This window comes from Pelodiscus sinensis, chromosome 16, assembly GCF_049634645.1.
Source record: "Pelodiscus sinensis isolate JC-2024 chromosome 16, ASM4963464v1, whole genome shotgun sequence".
In the NCBI taxonomy this organism is placed as follows: Eukaryota; Metazoa; Chordata; order Testudines; family Trionychidae; genus Pelodiscus; species Pelodiscus sinensis.
In genome coordinates this window covers 3,167,582-3,192,485 of record NC_134726.1, presented here as the reverse complement: position 1 = coordinate 3,192,485, position 24,904 = coordinate 3,167,582, and the positions used below count along the sequence as shown (strand labels likewise).

At 68.6% G+C, this 24,904-nt stretch overlaps 2 protein-coding genes across 3 annotated transcripts in view; one reads left to right on the top strand and one right to left on the bottom strand.

The window, feature by feature from the left end:
• Window positions 1-24,904, bottom strand: part of CORO7 (coronin 7) — a 98,799-nt gene that overhangs the window by 13,937 nt on the left and 59,958 nt on the right. For both annotated transcript variants that reach the window (XM_075899092.1, XM_075899093.1), the window contains 2 exons: window positions 803-857; window positions 399-456 (listed from right to left, as the gene is read on the bottom strand). In XM_075899092.1, the coding sequence (XP_075755207.1) occupies window positions 399-456; window positions 803-857 (113 nt within the window). The remainder of the gene's footprint in view (window positions 1-398; window positions 457-802; window positions 858-24,904) is intronic.
• On the top strand, window positions 9,879-23,503 carry VASN (vasorin). The gene is made up of 2 exons (XM_075899094.1): window positions 9,879-10,011; window positions 20,918-23,503. Exon 2 carries the CDS (start codon window positions 20,926-20,928, stop codon window positions 22,924-22,926), a length of 2,001 nt encoding a protein of 666 aa, XP_075755209.1. The 5' UTR covers window positions 9,879-10,011; window positions 20,918-20,925; the 3' UTR covers window positions 22,927-23,503.

Genomic DNA, 24,904 nt, shown 5'->3' with positions numbered 1-24,904 from the left:
GTGGGGCAGGGCAGGGCGCATGGGGCAGGGCAGGATGCGTGGGGCAGGGCAGGGCGCGTGGGGCAGGGCGCGCGGGGCAGGGCAGGGCGCGTGGGGCAGGGCAGGACGCGTGGGGCAGGGCGCGGGGGGCAGGGTGTGTGGGGCAGGGCGCACGGGGCAGGGCAGGGCGCGTGGGGCAGGGCGCGTGGGGCAGGGCAGGATGCGTGGGGCAGGGCAGGGCGCGTGGGGCAGGGTGCGCGGGGCAGGGCAGGGCGCGTGGGGCAGGGCAGGGCGCGTGGGGCAGGGCGCGGGGGGCAGGGTGCGCGGGGCAGGGCAGGGCGCGTGGGGCAGGGCAGGACGCGTGGGGCAGGGCGCGTGGGGCAGGGCGCGTGGGGCAGGGTGCGCGGGGCAGCACTCACCTGGCGTCAGGGCCGGCAGCGAGGGGCACACTTCAAAGCAGTAGAGCAGACTTTCCCCCTGAAACAGAGACACGGTGGCAGGGCAAGACGCCCGCCCAGGCCCTGGGGGACACACAGGCTGCCCCGGCCCAGGCTCGGCACCACAGCCAGCTCCTGCCAGGCCCCCCACTTGCCGTGGGGCCAGGTAGCCGGAAGGAAATTCTGCTGCCTCCACCCTGCAGCTGGGGACACCCTACAGGGATGGAGCAGCGTCGCCCCCCACTGGCGGGGCCCGGCAGTGCACCCAGGCTGGCTAAGGGGGGGCCTTGGCTAAGCCCCACCCGGAGCACTGGGGGACCTGCCCTCCTGCCCTAAGGCTCTGGGGTGAAAGCCACGGGGCCTGGCCCCGCCCCCGCAGGACTCACCTTGCCGGCCAGAACCAGCAGCCCGGTGTCGGGGTCCACGAGCGGGATCACTGCCCTGCAAGACAGAGGGGCCAGGTGAGGGGGTCACTTGGGGCCAGGCCTAGGGATCAGCCACGCCGCTGCCGGACACCCCACGCAGCTCCCACAGAGCCCCAGGCTTCCGGCTCAGCCCACGGGAAGGATTTCCTGCTGGGCGCAGCACCCAGTGCTCGAGGTACGCTCCACGGCAGGGCCCGGCTCCGGCGCAGCACCCAGTGCCCGAGGTACGTTCCCCGGCAGGGCCCAGCTCCGGCGCAGCACCCAGTGCCCGAGGTACGCTCCCCGGCAGGGCCCGGCTCCGGCGCAGCACCCAGTGCCCGAGGTACGCTCCCCGGCAGGGCCCGGCTCCGGCGCAGCACCCAGTGCCCGAGGTACGTTCCCCGGCAGGGCCCGGCTCCGGCGCAGCACCCAGTGCCCGAGGTACATTCCCAGGCAGGGCCCGGGTCCGGTGCAGCACCCAGTGCCCGAGGTACGCTCCCCGGCAGACCCGGCTCTGGCGCAGCACCCAGTGCCCGAGGTACGCTCTCCGGCAGGGCCCGGCTCCGGCGCAGCACCCAGTGCCCGAGGTACGCTCCCCGGCAGACCCGGCTCTGGCGCAGCACCCAGTGCCCGAGGTACGTTCCCAGGCAGGGCCCGGGTCCGGCGCAGCACCCAGTGCCCGAGGTACGTTCCCCGGCAGGGCCCGGCTCCGGCGCAGCACCCAGTGCCCGAGATACGTTTCCCGGCAGACCCAGCTCCAGCACAGCACCCAGTGCCTGATGTACGTTCCCTGGCAAGGCCCGCTCCGGCGCAGCACCCAGTGCCCGAGGTACATTTCCCAGCAGACTTGGCTCCGGTGCAGCACCCCAGGGCTTGGGGTATGTTCCCCAGTTTGGTGAGGCCAGCCCCAGCTGGAGTCAGTGGAAGAGTCAGGCATCCTCCCCCGAATGCCAGGCTCTGCAGCCCCCCCACAAGAGAGGATGCTTGTCTTGGAAGCCCCCACACACTCAGCCCTCCTGCAAACACTGCCAGATTAGTTTCTGGGATGTCCTGCAGCAGTGAGTCCCAGCAGTGAATGCTAGGCACGAACAAACACCCAGCTGGACAGCTCAGGAACTCTGTCCTGTCTTCCCAGTCCCTGCAAACTAGGGACACCTACTCAAGCACTTTCTGTTTTGAAATGTAATTTAAAAGATTCATGGATGCGATAGAGGCTGTGTCAGCCTCCCCTGGTCCTGATCCGCAGCCCCTGCCACGACTCCTGCTCCTCACCTAGCTCAGGTGATCTTCCCATGCTGCACCCTGGCCCGGCAGGGCCTCCTGATGCCAAGGGGCAGGACAGAGGCCTCTGAGCGCCCCCTGCTGCAGCCCACGCAGCAGGGCGTTGCTCCTCCGGGGATGCGCCTGGAGGCAGGGCTGGCGGCGTGGTGGGGCTCCCCGAATGGAGGAACTGGGAGGTGCTGCTCTGCCGTTTCAGGGCAGGTCTTGTGCCAGGACTTGTCCTCACCAGGAGAGGGCAGCGGAGGTCCCCCCCACCCTGCCTCCGCACGGGGCTGTGAGAACGCGGCCCAGCTCCGTCTGCTCCCCCTGATTTATGGCTTCCCATGTCAGACTGTAATATACAGCGCCCGGCCTGACGTGTTTACAGTGGCCGCTCCTGGAACCTGTCTGCTGGGAACTCACCGCAGCCTGGGAACGTCTGCCCCCCGGCCTGATTTACAGGCCTGCTGGAGCCGGGCGCAGGGAGCTGGCGAGCAGACGCTCCGAGGGGCCGGGGATTTCCGAGCGCTGGGCAGGGAGACCAGCGCCTGGCTGGAGGGGCTGCTCTGCCGTGTGCCTGCCTCCCACCCTGTGCCCCGGCCCGTCGCTCACCCCCCCACTGGTCCCCGGCCCCTGTGACCAGCCCTCTGCCTCCAGGCTGGAGGAGTTAAACCAGCGCCATCACCGCGCTGCCCCTCTGACCCACAGATCCCCCCTGCCCCCGATATTCCCGCTCTGTGACGCCAGCCACAGACCTTAACTTGTCAGGGGTCAGCATGTGTAAAGGGCCCAGCACTTGGGTCCCGGCGCCCCTAGGCACTACCGTAATACACCTAATAAACATTCAGCACCCAGCACTTGGGTCCCGGCGCCCCTAGGCTCTACCGTAATACACCTAATAAACATTCAGCACCCAGCACTTGGGTCCCGGCGCCCCTAGGCTCTACCGTAATGCACCTAATAAACATTCAGCACCCAGCACTTGGGTCCCGGCGCCCCTAGACACTACCGTAATGCACCTAATAAACATTCAGCACCCAGCACTTGGGTCCCGGCGCCCCTAGGTACTACCACAATACACCTAATAAACGTACGACACCCAGCACTTGGGTCCTGCGCCCCTAGGTACTACCACAATACACGTAATAAATGTACAGCATCCAGCACTTGGGTCCTGTGCCCCTAGGTACTACCACAATACACCTAATAAATGTACAGCATCCAGCACTTGGGTCCTGTGCCCCTAGGTACTACCACAATACACCTAATAAATGTACAGCATCCAGCACTTGGGTCCTGCGCCCCGGGCACTACCACAATACACCTAATAAATGTACAGCATCCAGCACTTGGGTCCTGCGCCCCGGGCACTACCACAATACACCTAATAAATGTACAGCATCCAGCACTTGGGTCCTGCGCCCCGGGCACTACCACAATACACCTAATAAATGTACAGCACCCAGCACTCGGGTCCTGTGCCCCTGGGCACTACCACAATACACCTAATGAACGTACAGCACCCAGCACTTGGGTCCCGGCGCCCCTAGGCACTACCGTAATACACCTAATAAATGTTCAGCACCCAGCACTTGAGTCCTGTGCCCCCAGGTACTACCAGAATACACCTAATAAACGTACAGCACCCAGCACTCTGATGTGATGGGCCTTCATGGGGGCGTTCAGACCAGCATGGGCAATGGCTCCTGCCTGTAAAGCACCAAGTCCTTCCTGGACAGTTGATTGGTCCATGGCACAGCTCATATGACTGGACGCCATCTTGCTACTGTTCTTTTCCACAAGGGGATTCCCGCCACGCGGGAGAAGCTGTAACAAGCCTGGAGAGGGGACATCTCCTTCGTGCCTCTTTCCTGCTCAAGCCTCCAGACTTCTCCCAATGGGAGCATCCTGACTAAGGGGCCGGGGCCTGCCAGGGATTTGGAAGCATCCAGAGACTTGACTTAAGCCAGCAGTCTGTCCCACGGCACCTACAAGCCTGAACCAAGAGCTCTGCCATTGGTTCGATTCTTATCGCCCCTTTCCTTCTTCTTAGGCACAGCCCTTTGGTCTCTCCAGGGCTGGAACGGCGGGACTTGGGGTGAGATCTGAGTTACGAACACGGCCAAAGAGCGGGCGGCTTCAAACGCACGAGGAGCACTTTGCTGACAGCGACGAGCCAGCCGCGGAGGAAGCCAAGCGAGCCGAGGAGACGCCAGACATGGGCGCCAAATCCAAAAGGCCCAGGAAGAACAGCAGGAACCGCACCACGCTGGAGAGCCAGCCCTGCCCTGCAGCAGCGATGGGGCCGGGATCCATGTAGCTGGTAACAACGCTGGTATGTTGTGCGACTGACTGAGCAGTTGTCTGTGTGCAGCCACGTTTGCCTTGACCAGCAGGAGGTTGTCTCTCCCCTTGGGAAGGGGGAAATAGCTCTTTGTCTGCAAAAGAAGCTTCTGAATGTCTGTGTAATAGCTCAGGAGAGACTCTGGAATGAGGTCAAGCAGAGAGCGAAGTCGCTGGTCAGGAAAACGTTTTGTGAGAGCAGGTTGAACGTGCCGGGCAGGTTAGAGGCCTCGCCGAGGCTGAGACGGGCAGGTTGGTCTGTGGCGACGGACTGGTGGCTGGTGAAGCTCGTGGGAGCGGTTTGCTTAGTCGCACGGGGGCTGAGCTGCAGTTTCCAGTTGTTTGCCTGCTCTAGAGGGCCTGTGTCTGCCGGCGGGGAATGGGGCTCCAGGTCTCTGGATACGACCCTGTTCCTAGGTCGCCTCCTGTTAGCATCAATGCACAACTGCAGAGACCGAACCCCAGGGCTCCCAGTGCGCCTGTGGGCGGCGTGTGGGGTGAGGGATAGAACTGGGAGTGACACACCAGGGCCCTGACTTCTCTGTTACCCGCGGCCGGTGTGGATGTGGGTCGCCGGTGGCCACGTAGGGGAACCGGCGTAGCTGAGGGACCTGCTTTGCTGACTCCTTGGCACCAGGGGCTCTCTGTGGCTGGGTTGGTGCCGCCATGCTGACCTGGATACTCCCTTGTGGGCATGGGAGAGGACTGGCCAGGTGGGGGCGGGACCGGGCCTTGCAGGGCTCAGGGCTGCCGGCTCCAGGGGACCTGGTAGGCAGCCCCCCATCGCCCAGGCTGTGGCTGGGATGCTCAGTGCCTGGCCGCTAGCCCAGGAGACCCCCAGGGAGACGTGGGGGCCCCAGGGGCAGCTGTTACCATGGGCTGTGCCCTGGCAGCCTGGGAGGGAGAGCTGGTCTCTCCAACGCCCCCGAGAGCCATGCCCACACTGTGCTCGGGTCAGCCTGGCACCAGGACACACCCGCTCCCCACAGCCAGCGCTGGAGCTGGAAGGGATTCCCCACAGGCAGGCAGGCGGAGCTGGGGGTTCACTTGAGAACTGGGGGGGAACATAGGCCCCCCACGCTGCCATGGGTCTGGCAGATACCCAGCTTCAGCGGCCTGGGCAAACCAAACACCGCCGAGCCCTACCATGGGCAAGCTGGCTGGGGGCTCGGACACCTGCCCCGGGGCTACCTGGAGGCTCGGGGCTGCTACCGTCCCAGGCCGGGCGCCCGCCAAACGCAGCCCTGCCGGCTCAGCCAGTTCAATTCCCAGCGTCGTCGCGCCGCTCGTCCACGAGTCCCCGCTGCCCTCCGAGCTCACTGACATACAGCCCCCCCCATGGGGCACCACCCTGCTGGCCGGCTCGAGAGCTGGGGAATCTCCCGTTAGCCTAGGAACCCTGCCAAGCCTGCGGGTCCGGCCGGCGGCCGTTGGGTTTTCAATCAGAGAGAACCACGCGCCGCAGCCGCCTGCCCAGACCTCGCCAGGCCGGGGGCGGGCCCCTCCTGCCCTGCCCAGGATGGCGCGGGCACCCCGGCTCTCAGGTCGGCCGGTTCTCGGGCCTGCCCTGCCGGTGTGGGGGGGCTCCCAAGACAAGCATCCTCCCCTGTTGGGGGGGCTGCAGAGCCTGGCATGGGGGGGTCTGATTCCCCCGCTGACTGCAGCGGGGGCTGGGTGAGCCCGGGAGGCCCCATGTCTCCACATGGGACGGTGCTTCCAGCCGTCCCAAGAGGCCGGGTTTTGGCACCCGCGCCAAGGACTTAGCCACCCAGGATCGGACCCCTGCGGCGGCCTGGACCCACCTCCCCCCACGGCTGGTCATTCCACAAGCCGGCCATGGGGAGGAACACCCCTGCCCCCCCACGGAGGCCCCCCGGGTCAGAGAGACGGCCTGGCTAGATGGCAGCTTGAAGCCTCCCCCAGCAGCCTGCCAGCCTGGTTCCCTTGGACTTCGCCCGCTGGGCCCTCGGGGAGGGGGCTGAAATGGAGAAGGGGCGATAAAAGCACCACCCGGAAGAGCCCGGCTAATCAGCGCGGCTGTTTACCCAAGATAGGGGCAGGGGAGCAAACTAAACACGCAGCTTTAAAGAGAACAAAGGGACCATATATTGTTGGGCCTGACATTTTTGTGGTTACCCGGGGGGTGGCTGCTGCCGGCCTGCACCGGGATTGGCCTGGGAAGCTGACCCAGCATTCACTTCCTGTCCCAAACAGCGGCCTGCTATGGGCCAGGCCCCCGGCCCTGGGGGGGGCACTGCCCCCTCGAGTCCTCTCGCCCCCACTTCCAGCCCACTCCAACTGCCCTCTGGAGGCTGCGGGGGAAAGGCGGCTTTGGGGTTGCAGCCCCTGGAGCCGTTGCCCCTCTCGGAGCAGGGCCCGGGGCCTTTCGGGTTTGGGGCCAGAGGGATGAGCAGAATCCCCCACCCTTGGCAGCAGCGCGCCTGTAAGTCACCCCGACGCTCCCCTCCCTCCCCTGCTTCCATCAGCAGGAGGGGAGCAAGGCAGAGCCAGCCGGGCTAACGATGGTGGGGATGAAGGCGCATCGCGAGCCTTCCCGGGGAACACCCCCCTGTGGGGGGCGGGGCCGGCCCTCGCCTCTGCAAAGTCCCGCTCCAGGCTCCCTGCAGGAGTCACACCTTGATCCCACTTTGCAGTCCCCTCGCCACACAGGCTAGGGGCAGCGAACCCTTCCAAGCTGAAGAGCAAACTCGTCCCCAATATAGAAACCAAACGTTTCTGGGGATTCACCCGCTGGCTAATCCCAGCACACAGGGGCTGGCTGCAGAGCGCTGGCCCCCTGCCTCCATGCTCCACCCCAGAGGTGGCTGCATCCCATGCTAGGCGCAGTGGCTCCCACACCTAGAGAAAGCGCTTTGGGGCCCTACAAATAAGGCGAGGCAGGAAGTGAAGGACAAACTGGCTTCTGAGTCGGCAAGTCCTGACACCAGGCAGGGTCTGACTGCAGGTAAGGAGCCACTAGCCCCATCCTGCTGCCTCCACAGGATCGACACCAGAGGGCGTGCGGGGAGCTGCGGGCCAGGGAGCTGGGAGTACGTGGGCATGTACACAGGGGTGGTGCTGGGCAGACCCCCCCAACCGGTGCCTGGGGGCTTTGGGCAAAGCCCAGGAACAGCCCGGGAATTGGCCCCCATCTGCAATAGAGCAAAGCCAGCATCCCCCCGGATAGGGGCCAGCATCCCCCCGGATGTCTATTCCGTGCCTTGCAGGGCTGGCATTCTCCCGGGCAGCCAGGGGCACGGGGCACTGCGGGAGAGTTGCCAAGCCGGCAGGATCAGCCAGGTAAATGCACCTGCACTGGCTGCACCTGCTTTGCTGGTTCTGCCGGGACCAGCCCTGTCGGGCGAGGTCGTGACCACGGCCATTAGGTTCCTGGTCTGCTTCCAAAAGGCAGCGACTGCCAATCAGAACCCGGAGCTGGGGGAGGGGGGGCTCATCTCCGGCTGTGCCGGGGTCCCAGCACCTGGCGCATCCTCCCTTCCTCGGCCCCCACCTCTGCGGCTTCGCCCTGAGCGGCTGGGAGAGGGGACGCTCTGCTCCAGCGGCCACAGTCCTGCGGCAGAGGAAAGGAGCCGGCGGGGCCGGACGCCAAAGGAGCGCCAGGCACGGTCCAGGTACCTTGCAATCTGGCCTCAACAGCTTTGGCACGGCCAGTAATACAAATATCGCCCTGTTCATCCGGCTGGCGCGTGTGCCAGGAACACAGGCTGCCAGGGGCTGGGTCCTGGAGGCTGCCACGTAGGTGTTGGGGCTGCCCAGAGGGGGCTGCTCCTGTTCGTGTCCTCATGCAGCCAGTCGCTGCCCCTCCAGGCGTCCTTCCCCCTGCCCTGCTCCCGCTCGTCGAAAGGGGCTCCCAGCTGGCACCCCCCGGAGGTACAAGCCTCTCACACCGCAGGGGGGTGCCAGCCAGGAGTCCTGCCATCACCTCGGCTCACGCCCTGCCCCTTAGCCAGGCAGCCCACAGCCTGGCAGGAAAGCCCCCCCCCAGCACCCCAGGGCAGGCAGGGAAAGGGCTTGCAAGGTGGCGAAGGGTGTGAGGAGTGTGGAGACCAGCCGGCCTCCAGCCAGCACACACAGGCCCACAGCCAGAGGACTCCACTGCACATGCAGCCAGCGCCCACTACAGCATCAGCCCCAGACTTGCCCCCCAGCCCCGGCACCATGCTGGCTGCATGGGACTCTCACCCCAGAGGGAACCAGGCAGGGGCCTGGCCTGGATTTCAGCCCCTGATCTCCCTTCCCCAGCCTGCATATGGCCCCTGTGGACCCACACCTGGGCTGAGGACAGAGACTTGGAGCGTATCCCTTGGGGATTGGGGCTGACCTCCCAAAACTGGGGCAGGATTGGAATGGGCCCTCAGGGCTCTGGGGCAGGGCTGACAGTGTGGTTGGGAAGTATCAGGATTGACCCCAAGCTGACTGGGGGGAGATCGGGGCTGACCCCCAGGGCTGGCAAGGGGGAGGGGGAGAAGGGCTGACCGGAAGGAGGTGTGTGGGGGGGCTGGCCAGAGGAAAGCGTGGGACCTGGCAGGGGGAGATGGAGGGAGACCAGCTAGGGGTCATTGGGGGGCAGCTGGGGGGAGTGGGTCTGGCTGGAGAAGATGGGGGGAACCAGCTGGGGCGAGCAGGTTGGGGGCCAGCCAGGAAGATGGGGAGGAGTGGGTTGGGGGCCGGCTGGAAAGATGGGTGGGAACCGGCCGTGGGGGAAATCGGGGGGGGGGACCCGAGGAGGGCTGGCCCAGCCAGCAGGGAGCGGGTCGGATCAGAGAACTGGCCGGGGGGGAGTGGGTTGGGGGCCGGATGGGAAGATGGGGGGAAACTGGCTGGCGGGGAGCGGGGAGGGGCGGGGAGGAACCGGCCGGCGGGGAGCGGGGCCGGTCGGGGATGGGGGGGGGGGAACCGGCCGGGAGCGGGGGGGGGGGGGAGGGAACCGGCTGGCGGGGAGCAGGGGAACCAGTCGGGGATGGGGGGGGAACCGGCGGGGAGCGGGTCGCGGGGGAACCGGCTGGCGGGGAGCGGGGCGGCCGGGAGCGGGTCGGGGGAACCGGCCGGCGGGGAGCGGGGCTGGCCGGGAGCCGGGGGGGGGAACCGGCGGGGAGCGGGTCGCGGGGGAACCGGCCGGCGGGGAGCGGGGTGGGGGAACCGGCCGGGAGCGGGGGGGGGGTGACCGGCCGGCTGGCGGGGAGCGGGGCGGCCGGGAGCGGGGGGGGAACCGGCCGGCTGGAGGGGAGCGGGGCTGGCCGGGAGCCGGGGGGGGGGAACCGGCGGGGAGCGGGTCGCGGGGGAACCGGCCGGCGGGGAGCGGGGCTGGCCCGCGCGCACGCAGATCCCGGGGCGCTGCCAGTCCCCGAGGATTCCATCCCGCCCCGGCCCCGCCCCCGACCCGCACCGCAGCCAATCCGGAGGCGCAGCCCGGGGGCCCCGCCCCCTGCCCGTAAAGGCTCCGGGGCGCGCGGCAGCCCGGCAGCAGCTCGGACTCGGCGCGGAGGCCGGGGCGCGAGGCGCTGTAGCCGGTGCCCGCAGCCCTGGCCCGGCCCCGCATCGCCCGGAGCTCGGCCCCGCATCGCCCGGTGAGTCCATCCCGCCTTCGCCAGGCCCTCCCCGGGCGCAGCCCCGACCGCCCCGCGCCGGTCCCGGGGGAGCCGCATCCCCCGCTCCGAGCTCCAGGGGCTCGCGGCGCTGCCCGGCCGCGACAAGATCCCCGGCGCGGGGGGAGCCGCCGCCAGCCCAGCGGAGCCCCGGGGGGGGGTCAGGCGGCCGCTGCTGGGACGTCTCCGCGGCCGGCCCCGGGATCTGCGCCAGGGTGGCTGGGGGGCAGCAGGGACGGGGGAGCGGCTGGGCACCCTCCCCCGGGGGCCTGGGTGGGGAGCGGAACAGCCCCAGCGCCAGGCTGCCCTGCCCAGACACCCGCCGCGCCTGCGGGACGGAGCCGAGTGGGGCGGGGGCAGCGGCCGCCAGGCCAGGGCGCGGGAGTCTGCAGGAAAGCCCAGCCGGCCGGGCCTGGGGCGGGGATGCGGGCGTATGGGGCTGGGGGTCGGGGCCGCCCGGCGCGGGGGCCGCTCTGTAAATAGTCAGACACAGGAAAGGGGGCTGTTAATGAGCAGCCTGGCTGGACTCTTTCCAGCGGCGCAGAGCCCAGCCCGGCAGCTCACCTCTCCGCTGGCCGCCCGCCCGGGGAGCCACCGCTCAGCGAGGCCCCGCGCTCTGCTCTGCCGGAGGGTCCCGGGGCTGGCGCAGGGGGGCCCGGAGCACATGGCTGGGAGCGCTCGGAGAAGCAGTGTTCTCAGCAGCAGGACTGGGTACCGGGATGCGGGGCCAGGTGGGGCCTAGCCTGGGGGGGTGCTGGGCCCATCTGTAAAGAGCCAGGCCAACGGCGGGGAGAGCATCCCGCCTGGGTAGCACTGAGCCCTGGGGAAGGGGCACAGCTGGCTCCCAGAGCGGGGTGAGGGCTGGGGCGGTCCCTGGTGGATTTACTGGCCCGTGGCCCCCTAGAGCGGGGCATGGCCGTGTCAGGTCGTGCCCAGCGAAGGTGGCACAGGGCTGCACACGGCAGGGAAGAGGCGTCTTCCTTGCCAGCTGGTGCTGAATTCCCGTAGCTGCTGTTGGGCGTTGGGTCCGGATGGCGCCGGGCTGGCGAAGGTTGCGTGGGGGAGACGTGTGGGGCGGCCCGGGGACAGCTGGCCTGGAGAGGGACGGGGTGAGCAAGACGGAAGCGCCTGTCGGGGTAGGAACAGTCGCCCAGTGCCACCGGCCCCCAGCCGCACACCAAGCCCATCGGCCTGTATGAGGGCCCTGGCCCAGGCAGGGCCCCTCCGCTGCCTGGCCAGTGGCCGAAGCATCCCCACGTGGCTCCCCGTGGCCCAGCCGGTCCTTGGCCGCTCTGCTGGGGGCCAGTCGCTGGCCGTGGCGGGGGGGCGGAGCCTGGTGAGGATGAGCTGGCTAATTACTAATGTTGTGCTCTGCACCATCCCTCCCTGGCCCTCTTGGGTCACTCCGGGGCCTGAGGTAACTCCCAGCTCAGGCCCCTCCCTTCTGGCTCACCTGCCAAACTCCCTTCCTCCCCCTGCGCAGCCTGGAGCGGCCCTGCCGGTCTCGCCGCGGCGGAGTCATGGGATTGGAATTCTCACTGGCGCGGGGCGCTGCGGCGGGGCGTGGGCGGCTGGGGTGTCGCAGCCAGGCCGCCCTTGCATCCGGAAAGCACCCCGGCTGCTTTCTGTCACTCCTGGGGCAGCCCTTCAGCAGCTTGGCAGGGCGGGCGGAGCCGTGCTGGGCTGGAAAGCCCCCTTCTCGGCTGGCCAGCCAGGCGCAGGGAGCGGGGGCTGCACACAGCCCCCCCCCCCCCCCGCCTGCTGCCGCTGGCTGGAGGGAATGCAACCGGCAGCCCAGCCAGCGCATTCCTGTGGGGCTGCCTCGGAGATTTAATTAACTGGGCAGGGGGAGCGAGGGAGGGGAGGGGGATTAAGTGGCTAAGCCTGACCCCCTGCCTGCTCCCAGGGCACACACTCAAGTGGGCCTGTCAGGGGGCCGTGCTCAGGCCCCAGAGGAGGCAGCGGATGCGGAGCCACGGCCCAGGCGGAGCAGCCCTGCAACCCGACACGCAGGGCTGGGTCGGGGCCTGGTGGTGAGGCCCAGGGGTGGGCAGCCTGAAGGGCCGCACATCACAGAACCAGCCGCCGGAGGGGGCCCAGGGCCGGGCACTTGCAAAGGGCTGAGGAGTGGGACCGGGTCGAGGCTGCCGAGGGCTGGAAGGGTTCACCAGCAAGCCTGGGCTTACCGGTTACCGCTCGTGGTGATACCCAGGCTCCTGCCCCGCTGCACGTGTGGAACCGCAGAGGTTTTCCAGCCCAGCCGACGCTCAGTGCCGGGTCCCGCAGGGCCGTACCACGGAGCTCGCGTGCGAGGGGCAGGCGCGTACCCGGCACAATTGGGTTGGTGGTGAGCAGTGGAACGCGCCCCCTCCCTGCCAAGCCAACCTCCACTCTCCCACCCCACAGCAACAACGCCCAGCTTCCGAGACCAGGCCCAGCTTACAGCCCGATACCGCGGTGAGGGGCTCAGTGTGGCTGAAAGGCTCAGCCGGCTGAGCGGGAGGTTCCAGCTGTGACAGGCAGCAGCTTTCACCAGGGTGCACGAGAAAGACGGGGGAGACCTCGGATTTGAGGATGTGCTGACATTAGCTTTGCTCTCACTCACCGCAGGAGGGCAGCGGTGGGGGAGCGGAGCTGGTGCTGGGGGGAGCCAATTTCCCCCCCAGCACCGTCTCTGCAGGGGAGGCAGAGGGGAAATGGCGCAAGCCGGGATTGAAACTGTCCCGCTCGCACCCCTCCCAACTGCTGCCCCCCCCCAAAATGTACAAGACCCCTGAGCGGCTCCTGCACACTTCAGAGGGGGAGGCGCAGTGGGGTAGCGAGCGCCCCCCTTACCGACGAGCCGACAGACATTCCATCAGCTACTCGATTCGCTGATGACCCGACACGGAACATCCCTAACGACCAGCGAGCTGGGGAACCCCTGGCCATCAGTCTGGCCTCCGTTGCGCGTGTCACGCCGACAGGCAGAGCCGAACCTGGGAGCTCCCTGCAGGAGCCTCCACCTCCCAGCTGCGGCTGTCGAGCAAACTCCCCTCTCTCTCAGCCAGTGGTCCAAGTGCCGCTCCCCGGGACTGTGAACACCCAGCCGGCGTGTGGGTGACGGGCCAGTGGAAGGACACGTTTTGAAAGAGGAATTAAAGACATTAAGGTAAACAGTAATTGGGCGAGGCCCCTGTGATGTCATGCGAGGGAGATGGGGCTAGCCCTGGTCTGTCTTTGAGAACAGAACCGGCTTCCTAGACCGAGGCGGTCCATAGGAGAGCTGGGATCCCCTAAGATAAGGGTGGGCAAGAGTGGCTGATGCAGTTCACCAGGGTTAACCCCTAGCGCGCCACCTCCGGGCCGCAGAGATTTGGGTGCCCTTGAAACGTGGCATAATAGAAATGGGACGATGTTGAATCGTGCAAAGTGCAAGGCCGTGCGCTTTGGGACGAACCATGGGAGGTCTTGCTGTGAGCTGGTCGGTGGGCAGTGACGCAGGACGAGACGGACCCTTGTGAGCTGGTCGATCGCAAGGCAGCGTTGAGGTGCCCGTGGAAAAGGCGAGCGTGGTCCTGGATGCAGGAGGCGTTTCCAGTCGACGGGGATGTGTCCGTCCCGGAACACTCGGCGCTGGGGAGACCTCACCCGGGACGCTGGGTGCAGCTTTGCTCCCCCGTGGGAAGAGAGATGAATTCTGCCGGGAATGGGGCAGAGAAGGGCTCCTAGGCCGATCAGAGGAGCGGAGAACCTGCCTTGTGAGAACGTCAGGCACGTGGCTTGCTTCGCCTATCCCGCAGGAGACTGGGGGGCAATGGATTCACAGAGCAGCCCTACCAGAGGGATCAATACGAGGAGGGAGGGGAGTTATTTAAGCATAGGAACGGGCCATAAACTGGCCATCAGGTTTGACATGGGACCACGCTTCGCCACCAGAAGAGTGAAGTTCTGGGACCCCCCAGCAGCGGGGACAGACAAACAGAAGGATGGTCAAACGGCCCAACGGGAGCTGCTGTTAGCAAATGCCTCCACCGGCCGCGGCTGGGGCGGTCTCAGGGAATTCTTCCCCCACTGTCTGGCAGGAGAGCCCCCCTCCGTCCCCAACTGATGCTGCATTTGAGCTGGGGAGGAATTTCCCCGTGATGTAGTGTCAATACCTTGCTGGTTGCTATGCTTGGGCTGTGGGTGACCCCTACTGGCCGGTGACTGGAGCACTGCCCCATCGCGTAGATGAAGACCCAACCGGTCTGACCGGTTGAGGGTAGCAAGGGAACTAAGGAAGGGAGTGTTTGGGGGAAGGGGAGTCTTGGGCTGGAACCATGAAGGAAACAGACTGAGGGGGTTGGAATCTAGGGGCCCAGGGACCCCATCTCAAGGGGGCTGAGGCATCCTGGCCCTGACTCCTGTAGACACGTCACGTCTGTGCTGCGCTGTGTCCTGGCGGAGCAATAAACCCCCCGTTCTGCCGGCGGGTGGAGTCTGTTCTTGCTGCTGCGGGATCGGAGGGACCCCGATGCGCTGTCACACCCCCAGCCCCATTGGCAGAGTCCCTGGTGGGGTTGCACTTTCCCGCCAGGGCTGTGGGTCGCTTCGTGGCTGGAGCCTGTTCCTGGCTGAACCACACGTGGACGCTGGCTTGATGCAGCTTGGAGGTGAAACGTGACTAGACAACGTGGACGGGAACAGCTTCATCACAGTCCAGCTCTCCTTTCCCAGCTCCCCCTTTGTCTGCAGCAGCGCCGGGCCGGGCCAGGCGTGCTGCTTTTGGCCTCTACCGCGCTCCTGCGGCGTGGTGGCGGATTCTCTGCGGCATGGTCTTTAAATCGTGACTCGAGGAGTTGTCGCTCGGCTGGGCCTGGCGGGGGCGGGCCCGTGGCCTGCAGCGTGAAAGGACACGGCCGAGCCGGCTGCATTCCGGAGGCGGGCGCCTCGGCGGGTCGAGGGTTGGAAGAGCGGCTGGGAGGAGCTCGGCAGGCTGAGTCAGGCGGGGAGAGTCGGGAGACCAGGACCGGGGGGTTATAAAGAGGGGAGCGGGCTGCGGACTCGGGGGAGGACCGGACAGAGCTGGCTTAGCCCGTAGCTGGTAGGAAACCGGTCCCACCCCCGAGGATGGGGAAGACCCAGAGCCCGGCTGTGGCTTAGGAGGGACGTGGCTGTGTCTGTCCCACGGCTGTGGCGCTGTGGCGCTGGGCGGTGCCCATGTACCTGCTCTGTGTGGGCGGGGGGGGCCCAGTGAGCGGCGCTGCCCATGGCCCGCCGGCGCCACTGTCTGTGACGCACCCCCGGCCACGCAACTGTGCTGACACCACAGCCGAGGCTACACTGCACGGGTGCCTGGCCCGGCCTCCAGGCAGAGCACTGGCCCCTGGAGGGTCCTGGCAGCAGCGGGGAGCCAGCGGGGAGCTGGGCCGGGCCGGGGGGGGGGGGGAGCAAGGGATCAAACCTTGGTGATGTCTAGGACCCTGAGTGCTCCTGGCCCCAGCACCAGGAGCAGCTCTGCTCCCCCTGGCCGCCTACTAAGCGCCCTGCCCAATTAGGGGTTGCGTGCACGGCACTAATTACAGGCTGCCCACAGGGCCGTGGTGGGCACAGGGCGGGGTCAGGGCTGCATGTGGCCTCCGCCTGCCTTTGTCCAGGGCCCAGCTGCACTTCAAGGGGTAGATCAGCAGAGCCCCGCCTAGGGGAGTTAGGAGCCTAGCCTGGCCCACTCCAGCCAGCTGCTGCCTGGGCTGAGCAGAGATGGGAGGAGCCTCGGGTTAGCTTGGGGTGGAGGTGGCAGGGGCGGCCTGGCAGACACAGCGAGGCCCAGGGTGAGCGGCTTCTGGCACGGTAGGGGGCAGCTGAGGCTGCTCGGAGGCAGGTCCCTGGGGCCGGAACATGGGCCTAGAGGTGGGAGCTGGGGGATGCTTTGGGGCTGTTCCCATGGCTAGGAGCCGGGGTGGGGGAAGGAGGGGCAGAGCGGGCTGACATGGAGCCTTGAGCAAGGGGCACTGGTGGCTGGGTTTCAAGGGGGGTTGGCAGCTAATGCTGGGGCAAGGGGCTGGCACGTGGGGCAAGGGGCTGGCACGTGGGGTTGCACCCAGGTCCATGGGACCTGGTGTTGGTGCCGGGCCTGGCCTAGCGGTGCCCTGACAACCGGCGGCGTGAGCCCAGCGCCTGTGGGCAGGAGGGTGCGGCCGCAGCGGGAGGAGGGGTCAGCCCATTCGGGGAGCAGCGCCCTGGGAAGGCAGGTTCCAGAGACTCTGGATCTGTCTCCCCACCCAACCCCTCCTGTCCTGGCTGCTGGAAGGGACTTGTGCACCTCTCTAGTGTGGGCACCCAGTTGGTAGGGCTGCTAGGAAACCCCCAGGGAAAATTTACAGCTGCCCCCAACCGGCTGAGGGGGCAGCCCTGAGAGAAGGGCTGGTTTGGGGGGATGGGGTGGCTGGTGGGGGGTGCCCCTCCCAGCCGCAGAGCACCAAGACAGCAACTCCTTCCTCCCTCAGGGCTGGTCTGTTTCTAGCCAGAAGCATGAGGATGTGGAGGCCTGGGGGGGGGTGTCTCTGGGCTGGTGTCGCTCACATACACATGCATAACAGCCTGCAGCAGGGCGTTCCCCAGGTTCAGCCAGCAGTCTTGTTTTTAAAAAAACCAACAACCTCGCTTGGTCTGCCTTGTCCTCCCCCCCCCCCCCCCCCCCCCCCCCCCCCCCCCATCCCATACCTCCTCGTGTGGGGCGGGGCTGCTCTCCGGCATGTCTCCGCACCGGCTGGGGGGCAGGGTGTCTGCAGGCCAGCCCCACCCCACTCACTGCCGGGGTGGGGGAGGAGTGCAGCAGGTAGGGCCTGCGAGGCAGGGCGCTTGAGTGGGCGGCTGGGCTCTGAGAGGCCAGTGAAGTCAGTACAGCCCGGCTGGCTGGTCCCCCCACCCATAAACAGCCCCCGCCCAGGCCTGCTGGCATGGAACGGGTCGGCCTGGGCCCAGGTCAGCTTGCAGCAGGGAATGGGACCCCTCCAGCCGTGTCTGCGGGCCCACGGGCCGGGCGAGCGGCCAGGCAGGGCCGGCTTCACCGCTGCCCCTCCTCTGTGCCGGCCGGGCCCAGAGAACGGGGCTTTGTCTCGGCCGGCCGGCTCCTCCCTGGCCCCCCCTTTCCTGTCTCCCCCGTTCATTAGGTGTAAGCCCGTCTGAGCAGCGCTAAGCTTTTCTGGGCCTGCGGTTAACCCCTCGGGGCCTGGCCCCCCGGCTCGCCTAGGCGCTGCGCGGGGAGCCCCGACGGCCCAGGGCTCTCGGCTGGCCCTGTGCGGGGGCAGGCTGGGCTCACGGGGTCTCCCCAAAGAGGAGGGAGGGCCGGCTCTCCCTGGCAGGGCTGCCACTCAGCCCAGGGCAGGGCAATTAGCGCCCCTGCCTGGCCTCCGGGGGCGGGCAGGCTCGTGGCAGGGAGCGTCAGCCCGCAGAGAGGCCCGGGGGGCCAAGCCGCCTGCACCCTGGCCTGCCCCGGCAGTGAGGAGGAAATGCCCCCACAATTAAAGGGCCAGCAGCAGACTTGAGTCAGCAGCTTGGCTGCAGCACCAGACACGTCAGCGAAACCGGAGCCTGGCACTTCAGAGCTGACTCCCGGCTCAGCGCTGGCAGCCTGCCCCCTCTGGTGCCCTGCCAGGCCCCCGCGCGCCTCCCCGGAGCACCCGCCTGCCTGCAGCCCTCCCGGGGGTGAACATGGGGGCAGCAGTGGCCGGCTGAGGGCCGTCCCGTTCCCTGCTTCCCCAGGCTGGGCAGCGCAGAGGGCAAGTGCCCCCTGCAGACCCCGGTGTGGGCGTGCCCTGCTGAGTCCTAAGCGCCCTGTGGCTGCTCCAGGGGAAAGGCCCCGCTGGCTGCGGGCGCTGCCCGGGCTTGGCTCTGGCCCCGCTGAGGGTTGGTCTCTGCCCCTCGCCAGCGCCCGGGATCCCCCATCCCTGCCAGGCAGGGGAGCCGCCCCTCCAGCCACGCGGCGTCCTCCCGGGTGTGTGACGGGGCTTTGCCCGCCTGGCGCTCGGCTCTCAGGAGGGGGCACTCCTGGCCAGGCTGGCGTCTCAGGGCCGCCCAGGTGAGGGGCTGTGCCTTGTGCTGCGGTGCCCAGGAACCCTGTCCCTCCAGCCGCGGCCCTCGCCTGCTCCCCTGCGTGGTGCTGCCACACGTTCCCTGCTGGGGGGCTCGCCCGCCGCCTGCTCTGAACTGGGCCAGTCCCCGCTGTGCCACCGCAGCTTTCCCGGCCGGCCGGGGGAGCACAGAGTGCGGGGGGGGGGGAGGGGGGGGCAGTGCAGACAGGGCTCCCCACCTTTGCTGCCCTTCACCCCCCGGCTCTCAAACCTGCCTTTTCCCTCTGCCCCGGGGTGTGGGGGCCAGGCTGCCCCATGGGGATGGCAGCTGCTAGCCAGTCCCGCTGCCCGGAGCAAGGGGGGCCCTGCTCACAGCTCCGGCTCAGACCAGCCTTGCACTGTGGGGGGCCAAGCACCGACCTGCCAATCCGTGGGGGGGGATAGGGCAGCCCCCCCCCCCCCCGGCAACGGGACCCTGCCCTCTAACTCGGCCTGGCAGCGCTGCCTTTGTCCACTGCGGGAGGCGGGGCTGGTACCACAGGGGCAGCAGGCGGGCAGGACCTGGGGCGGGCCCCCGGGGAACAGCTCGGGCCCCCAGCCTCGGCTAGGTGCCTCCTTTCCCTGGCTGAGTGATGGGGGAGGGGCGGGGGGCCAGCTGCCACCCCCCTGGGGCAGCCTGGTCCCCACACGCGGGGCAGCGGGACGGGCGAGCAGCTTTCCCAGCCACGGCCTGGCACCCCCGCCGGCCTCCCCCGCCCAGCTGCACATTCCACAATTTATTGCCTGGCCGGAGCCGGGCTGGCCCTGCCCTGCTCACAAAGCCCCCCCCCCGGGGCTGAGAGATGGGCTGAGACCCAGTAGCCCCTGGGGCCCAGTGGCCTGGTGCACGCTGGCTCCCTGCGCTCCTCCCGGCCCCTGCCCAGGTAAGGGCGGCGCCAACCCACCTCCCTGCTCCTCCCTCAGTAGGGTACAACGGGGGGGGGGGGGGGGGGGGCTGATGGCTCTGTGCTTGGAGCCGGGGCCGTCTGCCTGGGGGGCAGGGAACGGGCCACGTGCTCTGCCCCACGGGGTGCCTGCCCCTTGCCAAGGGCGGGGAACCAGCCAGCCAAGTCCTGCCCCCCGACAGGCAGAGAAGGGCCCACGGGCAGAAGCCGAGAGGGACGGGGGGGCTCCTGCAGGCTGCGGTCGGGGGCTGAAATGAGAGAGCAGCCCCGTCCTGGCCCTCGCCCAGCCCACTCTCCAACGGAGACGCCACGTGAACCCAGCCCCTGGCGGCTCAGGGCCCCACGGCCCCGGCCGCTCCCCCCAGAGCCGTGACTGGGGCCCCGCCGGGGGGGGGAACCGGCACGTGGGAGCACGGGGCTGAAGATGGCGCCAAGGAGTGGGGGTGAGCGGGGAGGCCGAGGACTTGCTGGGCAGGGGCAGGTGGCGAGGGGGCTCTGGGGAGCCCCGTGGCACCGCTGGGCGTTTGGGCTCAAAGCGCTTTGGGCAACTCCCTCCGGCAGCCAGGGGGTCCCACGGCGGGAGGGGGGAAGGGGCCCCTAGCCCCATCTCCGGGGATGTGGGGGATGGGATGCCAACGGGGACCCTGCCCGGGGCTGGGCGTAGCTGTTAGTCACGCCGGCTCCATGGCCCCCCACTGAATTCCAGCCAGCGGTGTGGGGCCCTCAGCTTGTGCGAGCGGGTCCCCCGTCCCGTCCAGCCCAGGGAGGGGGCTGCAGTGTGGCTGGCGCAGTGCGGCAGGGCGCAGAGCTGCCGGGCTGGGGCGGGCCCTCGTGGGCATTGCCCAGGGGGGTCAAGGTGCCAGGCTGGGAGGTGAAGCCCAGAGGACGGCCGGGCTCTCGCCCTGGGCCCCCGGGCCTGGCCTGCTGAGCGCAGCCGGGGCCGCGTGCTGAGGATGTGAGTCACGGGGATGAAATGTTCCCCGCGAGGGAGCCCGAGCTGAGTAACGCAGGCGGCCGGGCCAGACCCCCCCGGAGCGAGGCCTGGCCAGACCCCCCCGGAGCGAGGCCTGGCCAGAGCCGGGGGTGCGCCAGCAGCAAGGGGAGCCAGGAGAGAGACCCGGGGGAGGGCATGAGGCGTACGGAGGGGGGGGCAATGTGAGGTCACGGACCCGGCTCTGCCGCTGAGTCGGGTGCCGGGGCGTGGCTGCTCGGTCCCCATGGGTGCCCATGGGCATTAGGTGCCCGGCACACTGGCGCGTCGGCGGGGGGGGGTGGCTGCCTTGTCTTGCGGGCAGAAGGGCTGTGCCCCACAGCTGGGGCCCTGGCTCGTCCCAGGCAGGGCCCCGAAGGCAGCCCACAGCCTGCGGGGCTGTTCTGTGGGTAAGGCGGGCGCTGCCCTCTGGCGAGGAGGCGAACGGGGCTTTGCTGCCTAGTGATCACTGCCGCTTTGCAAATCCGCTGCCCCTGGGCCTGAGTAGGGACAGCCGAGAAATCCCCCCTCTGCGCTGAGCTGGGCCAGGGCCCCCGCCCTAGAGGGGCAGGGAGGAGGCCCCTGTCCACATACGCCCTGGGTGTCCCCGCCCGCTGACGCCAGGCTGCTGGCAGGCGGGTGCCTCTAGCTGAGCAGGGCTCCTGGAGCGCAGGCCCCTGTGCCGTGCCGTGCCACAGGCAGCTGGCTGGGGGCTGCCCCATCCTGCCCAGGTCCCCAGGGAGAGGGGCCGGAGCCCGCCGGCACGGCGCCAGGTTTCACCGCTGCGGAGGACACGTCCCCGGGGTCTGGCCGTGCGAGCCGGGGAGGGCGGGAGGCCGGCGGGGGCTGCGAACGGGAGCGTAGGCTGGGGGGGCGGGGCAGAGCCTTGACTCCCTCCCCAGCGGCTGGCAGGTGACAGTGCCTGGTTTTTCCCTCCCCAGAGTCCAGCATGGAGGCCTTGCTGCTGTGGACCCTGCTGCTGCTGCTGCCCCCTGCCGCCCTGGCGCTGGGCTGCCCCGCCAGCTGCCAGTGCCACCAGCCGCAGGTGGTGTTCTGCGCGGGCCGGAGGAGCCCCCGGGTGCCGAGCGACCTGCCCCCGGACACGGCCTCCCTCTACGCCTTCGAGAACGGCATCACGGCGCTGCAGGACGACAGCTTCCGGGGCCTGCCGGCGCTGCAGCAGCTGGACCTGTCCCAGAACGAGATCGCCAGCCTGCAGGGGGCCGTCTTCCAGCCCCTCGCCGGCCTCGTCAACCTGGACCTGTCCTCCAACCTGCTGCGCGAGGTCACCAACCAGACCTTCCGCGGGCTGCGCCGGCTGGAGCGCCTCTACCTGGACCGCAACCGGCTGCAGCGCGTGCACCCGGCCGCCTTCGACACGCTGGAGAGCCTGCTGGAGCTGAAGCTGCAGCACAACCAGCTGCGCGCGGTGCCCCCCCTCCGGCTCCCCAAGCTGCTGCTGCTGGACGTCAGCCACAACGCCATCGCCACCCTGGAGGCCGGCGCCTTCCGCGCGGGCAACCTGGAGTCGCTCAAGGTGGCGGGGCTGGGGCTGAGCCGGCTGGACCCGGAGCTCTTCGAGGACCTGCACAACCTGCACGAGCTGGACGTGTCGGACAACGCGCTGGCCGGCGTCCCCGCCGTGCTGCGGCGCCTGCGGGGCCTCACCCGGCTCAGCCTGGCCGGCAACACCCAGCTCGCCCAGCTGCGGGCGGAGGACTTCGGGGCCCTCGGCAGCCTGCAGGAGCTCGACATCAGCAACCTCAACCTCCACAGCCTCCCCCAGGACCTCTTCAGCGCCCTGCCCAGGCTGCGGGCCCTGACGGCGGCCGAGAACCCCTTCAACTGCGTCTGCGCGCTGGGCTGGTTCGCGCGCTGGGCCCGCGGCGGCCACGTGGAGCTCCGGCGCTCCCAGGAGACCCGCTGCCACTTCCCGCCCAAGAACGCCGCCAAGCTCCTGCAGCAGCTGGAGTACGCCGACTTCGGCTGCCCCGCCACCCCCACCCCCGCCGTGAGCACCGCCTCCCCGCCGCCGGGCTCGCCGCTCAGCACCAGCGGGCCCCCGCCGCGGGCACCCAGTGGGGCATTCCCCAGCCTGGCCCCCCCGCCGGGCAGCTCCCGGCCGCCGCCCCCGCCCGCGGCGCCCACCAGCCCCGAGGCACGGCTCTGCCCCCCCCGCATCTGCCTGAACGGGGGAACCTGCCGCCTGGACGCGCACAACCACCTGCAGTGCCAGTGCCCCGCCGGCTTCGCGGGCCTGTACTGCGAGGCCCCGGCGCCGGGAACCACCCCGCCCCCCGCCACGCCGGCGCCCACGCGGAGCAAGCACATCAGCGTCACGCACGCCGGCAGCACCTCGCTCACGGTGGACTTGCAGCACTACCAGCAGGCCAAGGAGCAGCTGAAAGGCGTCCGCCTGACCTACCGCAACCTGTCGGGGCCCGACAAGCGCCCGGTCACCCTCAGCCTGCCCACCTCGCTCGCCGAGTACACCGTGCGCGCCCTGAGGCCCAACTCCACCTACCGCCTGTGCGCCGGCCCGCTGGGGGAGAGGCCCGTGGGCGGGGAGTTCTGCGTGGAGGCCCGCACCGCCGCCGCGCAGGGGACGCACCAGCAGCACCTGCCCGTCACTCAGAGCAAAGACGGCAACCTGACGCTCACGGTCGTGCCGGCGGTGGCTGCCGTGCTGCTGGTGGTGATCGCCGCGGTGACGGGCATGTACTGTCTCCGGCACCGACGGGCCAAAGCGCAGGCCGGCGCCGGGGCGGGCTCCAGCCCCCTGGAGCTGGAAGGGGTGAAAACGTGTCTGGACAAGCGAGACTTGGGGCCCCAGAGCCCAAGGCTGCCGGAGAACGCAGTGGTGCCCCACGGCCTCGAATGCGAGGTCCCCCTGATGCACCCACACTACCCCGGGAACAGCGCCCCGGCGGCCAAGCCGTCCTATTTCTAGCCCCACAGAGAGACTGTCTCCGGTGCGGAGCCCAGCCGGCCGGCGTGCGCGCTGGCTGTTGTTCGGGCGCAGGGACATGGGGCAGCGAAGGGTTAACTTTATTTAAGACAAACCCCCCAACACGTAATGTGCAATTTTCCTAGAGGCTTGTGCGCTTAGGAAGTAGACACTGGAGCGTATCTGCTCCGCACGGGCCGAGGTGCCTGCGTTTCCCGCTGCCCCGCCGAGGGGGTGTTAGCTACCACTGCAGAGCAACAGCTGGGCCCGCCGGGCCTCCGGGTGCTGGGACCAGTGGGGCGCCGCCGGCGGGAAGAGACTCAGCCTCCCCGAAAAGCAATAAAGGAAGGAAAAGCCACCCCCCTCGGCGGCGGAGGGGCAGGGCCTCTCGGCTGGCCTGCCCAGTGCCGGGAAGGGAGCCGGCCCGGGAACAGCAGCTTTAAGAACTGCAGAGAGTATTTATAGAGGTGACTTCCCATTTCTTCTGGGAACGCCTCGTCCACCGCGGAGCCGCCCGTGGGCTGGGGGAGCTGGACGAAGGACGATGCTTTTTGTACAAAATAAAATCTTTTGTACAGCGCTCTGAGTCCGGCTCGCCGCAGACCGACCCGCCGCCGAGAAGGGGGAACGTCTCCGAGTTCCCGCTCCGGCTGTGGCGCCCTGGGGCGGGATGGCAGCCCCCCTTGCTGGGGCCAGCGGGGGGAGGGCGGGTGGGGCGGGGGCTGTTTTCACTCCTGTGCAAAAAGTTGGTTCTGGCAGTGTAAGTCGGAGGGGAAAAGCCCCTGGAACCCTCCAGCTGTCAAGCTTCCCCCCTTCTCTGTGCTTCCTCCACCCCCTGGCTGCAGCAGCTACTGTGAATCTCTGGTTTTATTTAGGTTCAAAGTGGCCGCAGCGATTTAGCACCGGTCCAAAGCACTGGCCAGCACGCCCCACACGGCTCCCTGGGTCTGGCCCACGTGCTTCCCCAGCAGCAGCTTCTGCCCGTGCCAGGGACCCCCTCTCTGGCTGCCTCTGCTCAGCCGTTTGCCTGAGGTGGCCCCGCGAGACGCAGCTCGCGCCAGGTGCACGGGTGGGTTTTCCGGGGGCGGGACGGAGGCAGAGTTGTGACCAAGCGGCGCTCTTTCTCAGGCAGCAGGGGAGAGGGAACGTGGCCAGGCCAGCTAGCGGCAAAAGATCCTCTACTCCCCGAGGCAGCGTGCCCACCTCGTAGCATCTGGAACCAGGCCACAATTTCCTGGAGCAGAAGGGGTGGCAGATGGGTGCCAGCTACCCATCCTGGAGGCCTGGGTTCTCTTCCCAACTCTGCCACTGACCCAGGGGCTATCTTTGGGTGAGTGGCTCTGCCTCAGTTTCCCTTGGGCCAGCGCTCGGTACTGAGTGGTCACTTACTGCGGGGATGGAGCCTTGGCACCCCAGTTACGGTGCAGGCCCCCCGTAGGCTAGGCGCTGCACAGACACAGCACGAAGGACGTGCCCGTCTCTAGCGCCGCGTCTCCGGCAGCACCCGTCTGCCGTGCTGGCCCTGGCAGGATAAAGCGGGGTGCCAGCCGTGCCCACGAGGTTTATTTTCATTAAAAAGCCTCAGCTAATTCTCCGCTGGGGGCGGGCGGGAGCGAAGCTTAAGAGGGGGTTGGGAGGGCTGTGCAGGCTGGCTTGATAAGGGGCATTCCTTTCCCCGGATGAGCCCTGCGTCCGCGGGGCCAGGGCGAGCGACCCGGCCAGGGCAAACGGGAGAGCCGGACGCTTCCCCGGCGCGGGGCCAGGATGAGCGACCCCGGCCAGGGCAAACGGGAGAGCCGGACGCTTCCCCGGCGCGGGGCCAGGATGAGCGACCCCGGCCAGGGCAAACGGGAGAGCCGGACGCTTCCCCGGCGCGGGGCCAGGATGAGCAAGGCTTCCAATTGCTGGCGGCTGCTCTCCCCCGCCTCGGCACCCGGGGCCGGCCAGTCGCCAGCAGTGCAGAGTGGACGGGGCGAGTTTC

Bases quoted from the DNA above. Each gene is read 5' to 3' on its own strand.
- VASN (XM_075899094.1), top strand. From the start codon at position 20,926: ATGGAGGCCTTGCTGCTGTGGACCCTGCTGCTGCTGCTGCCCCCTGCC.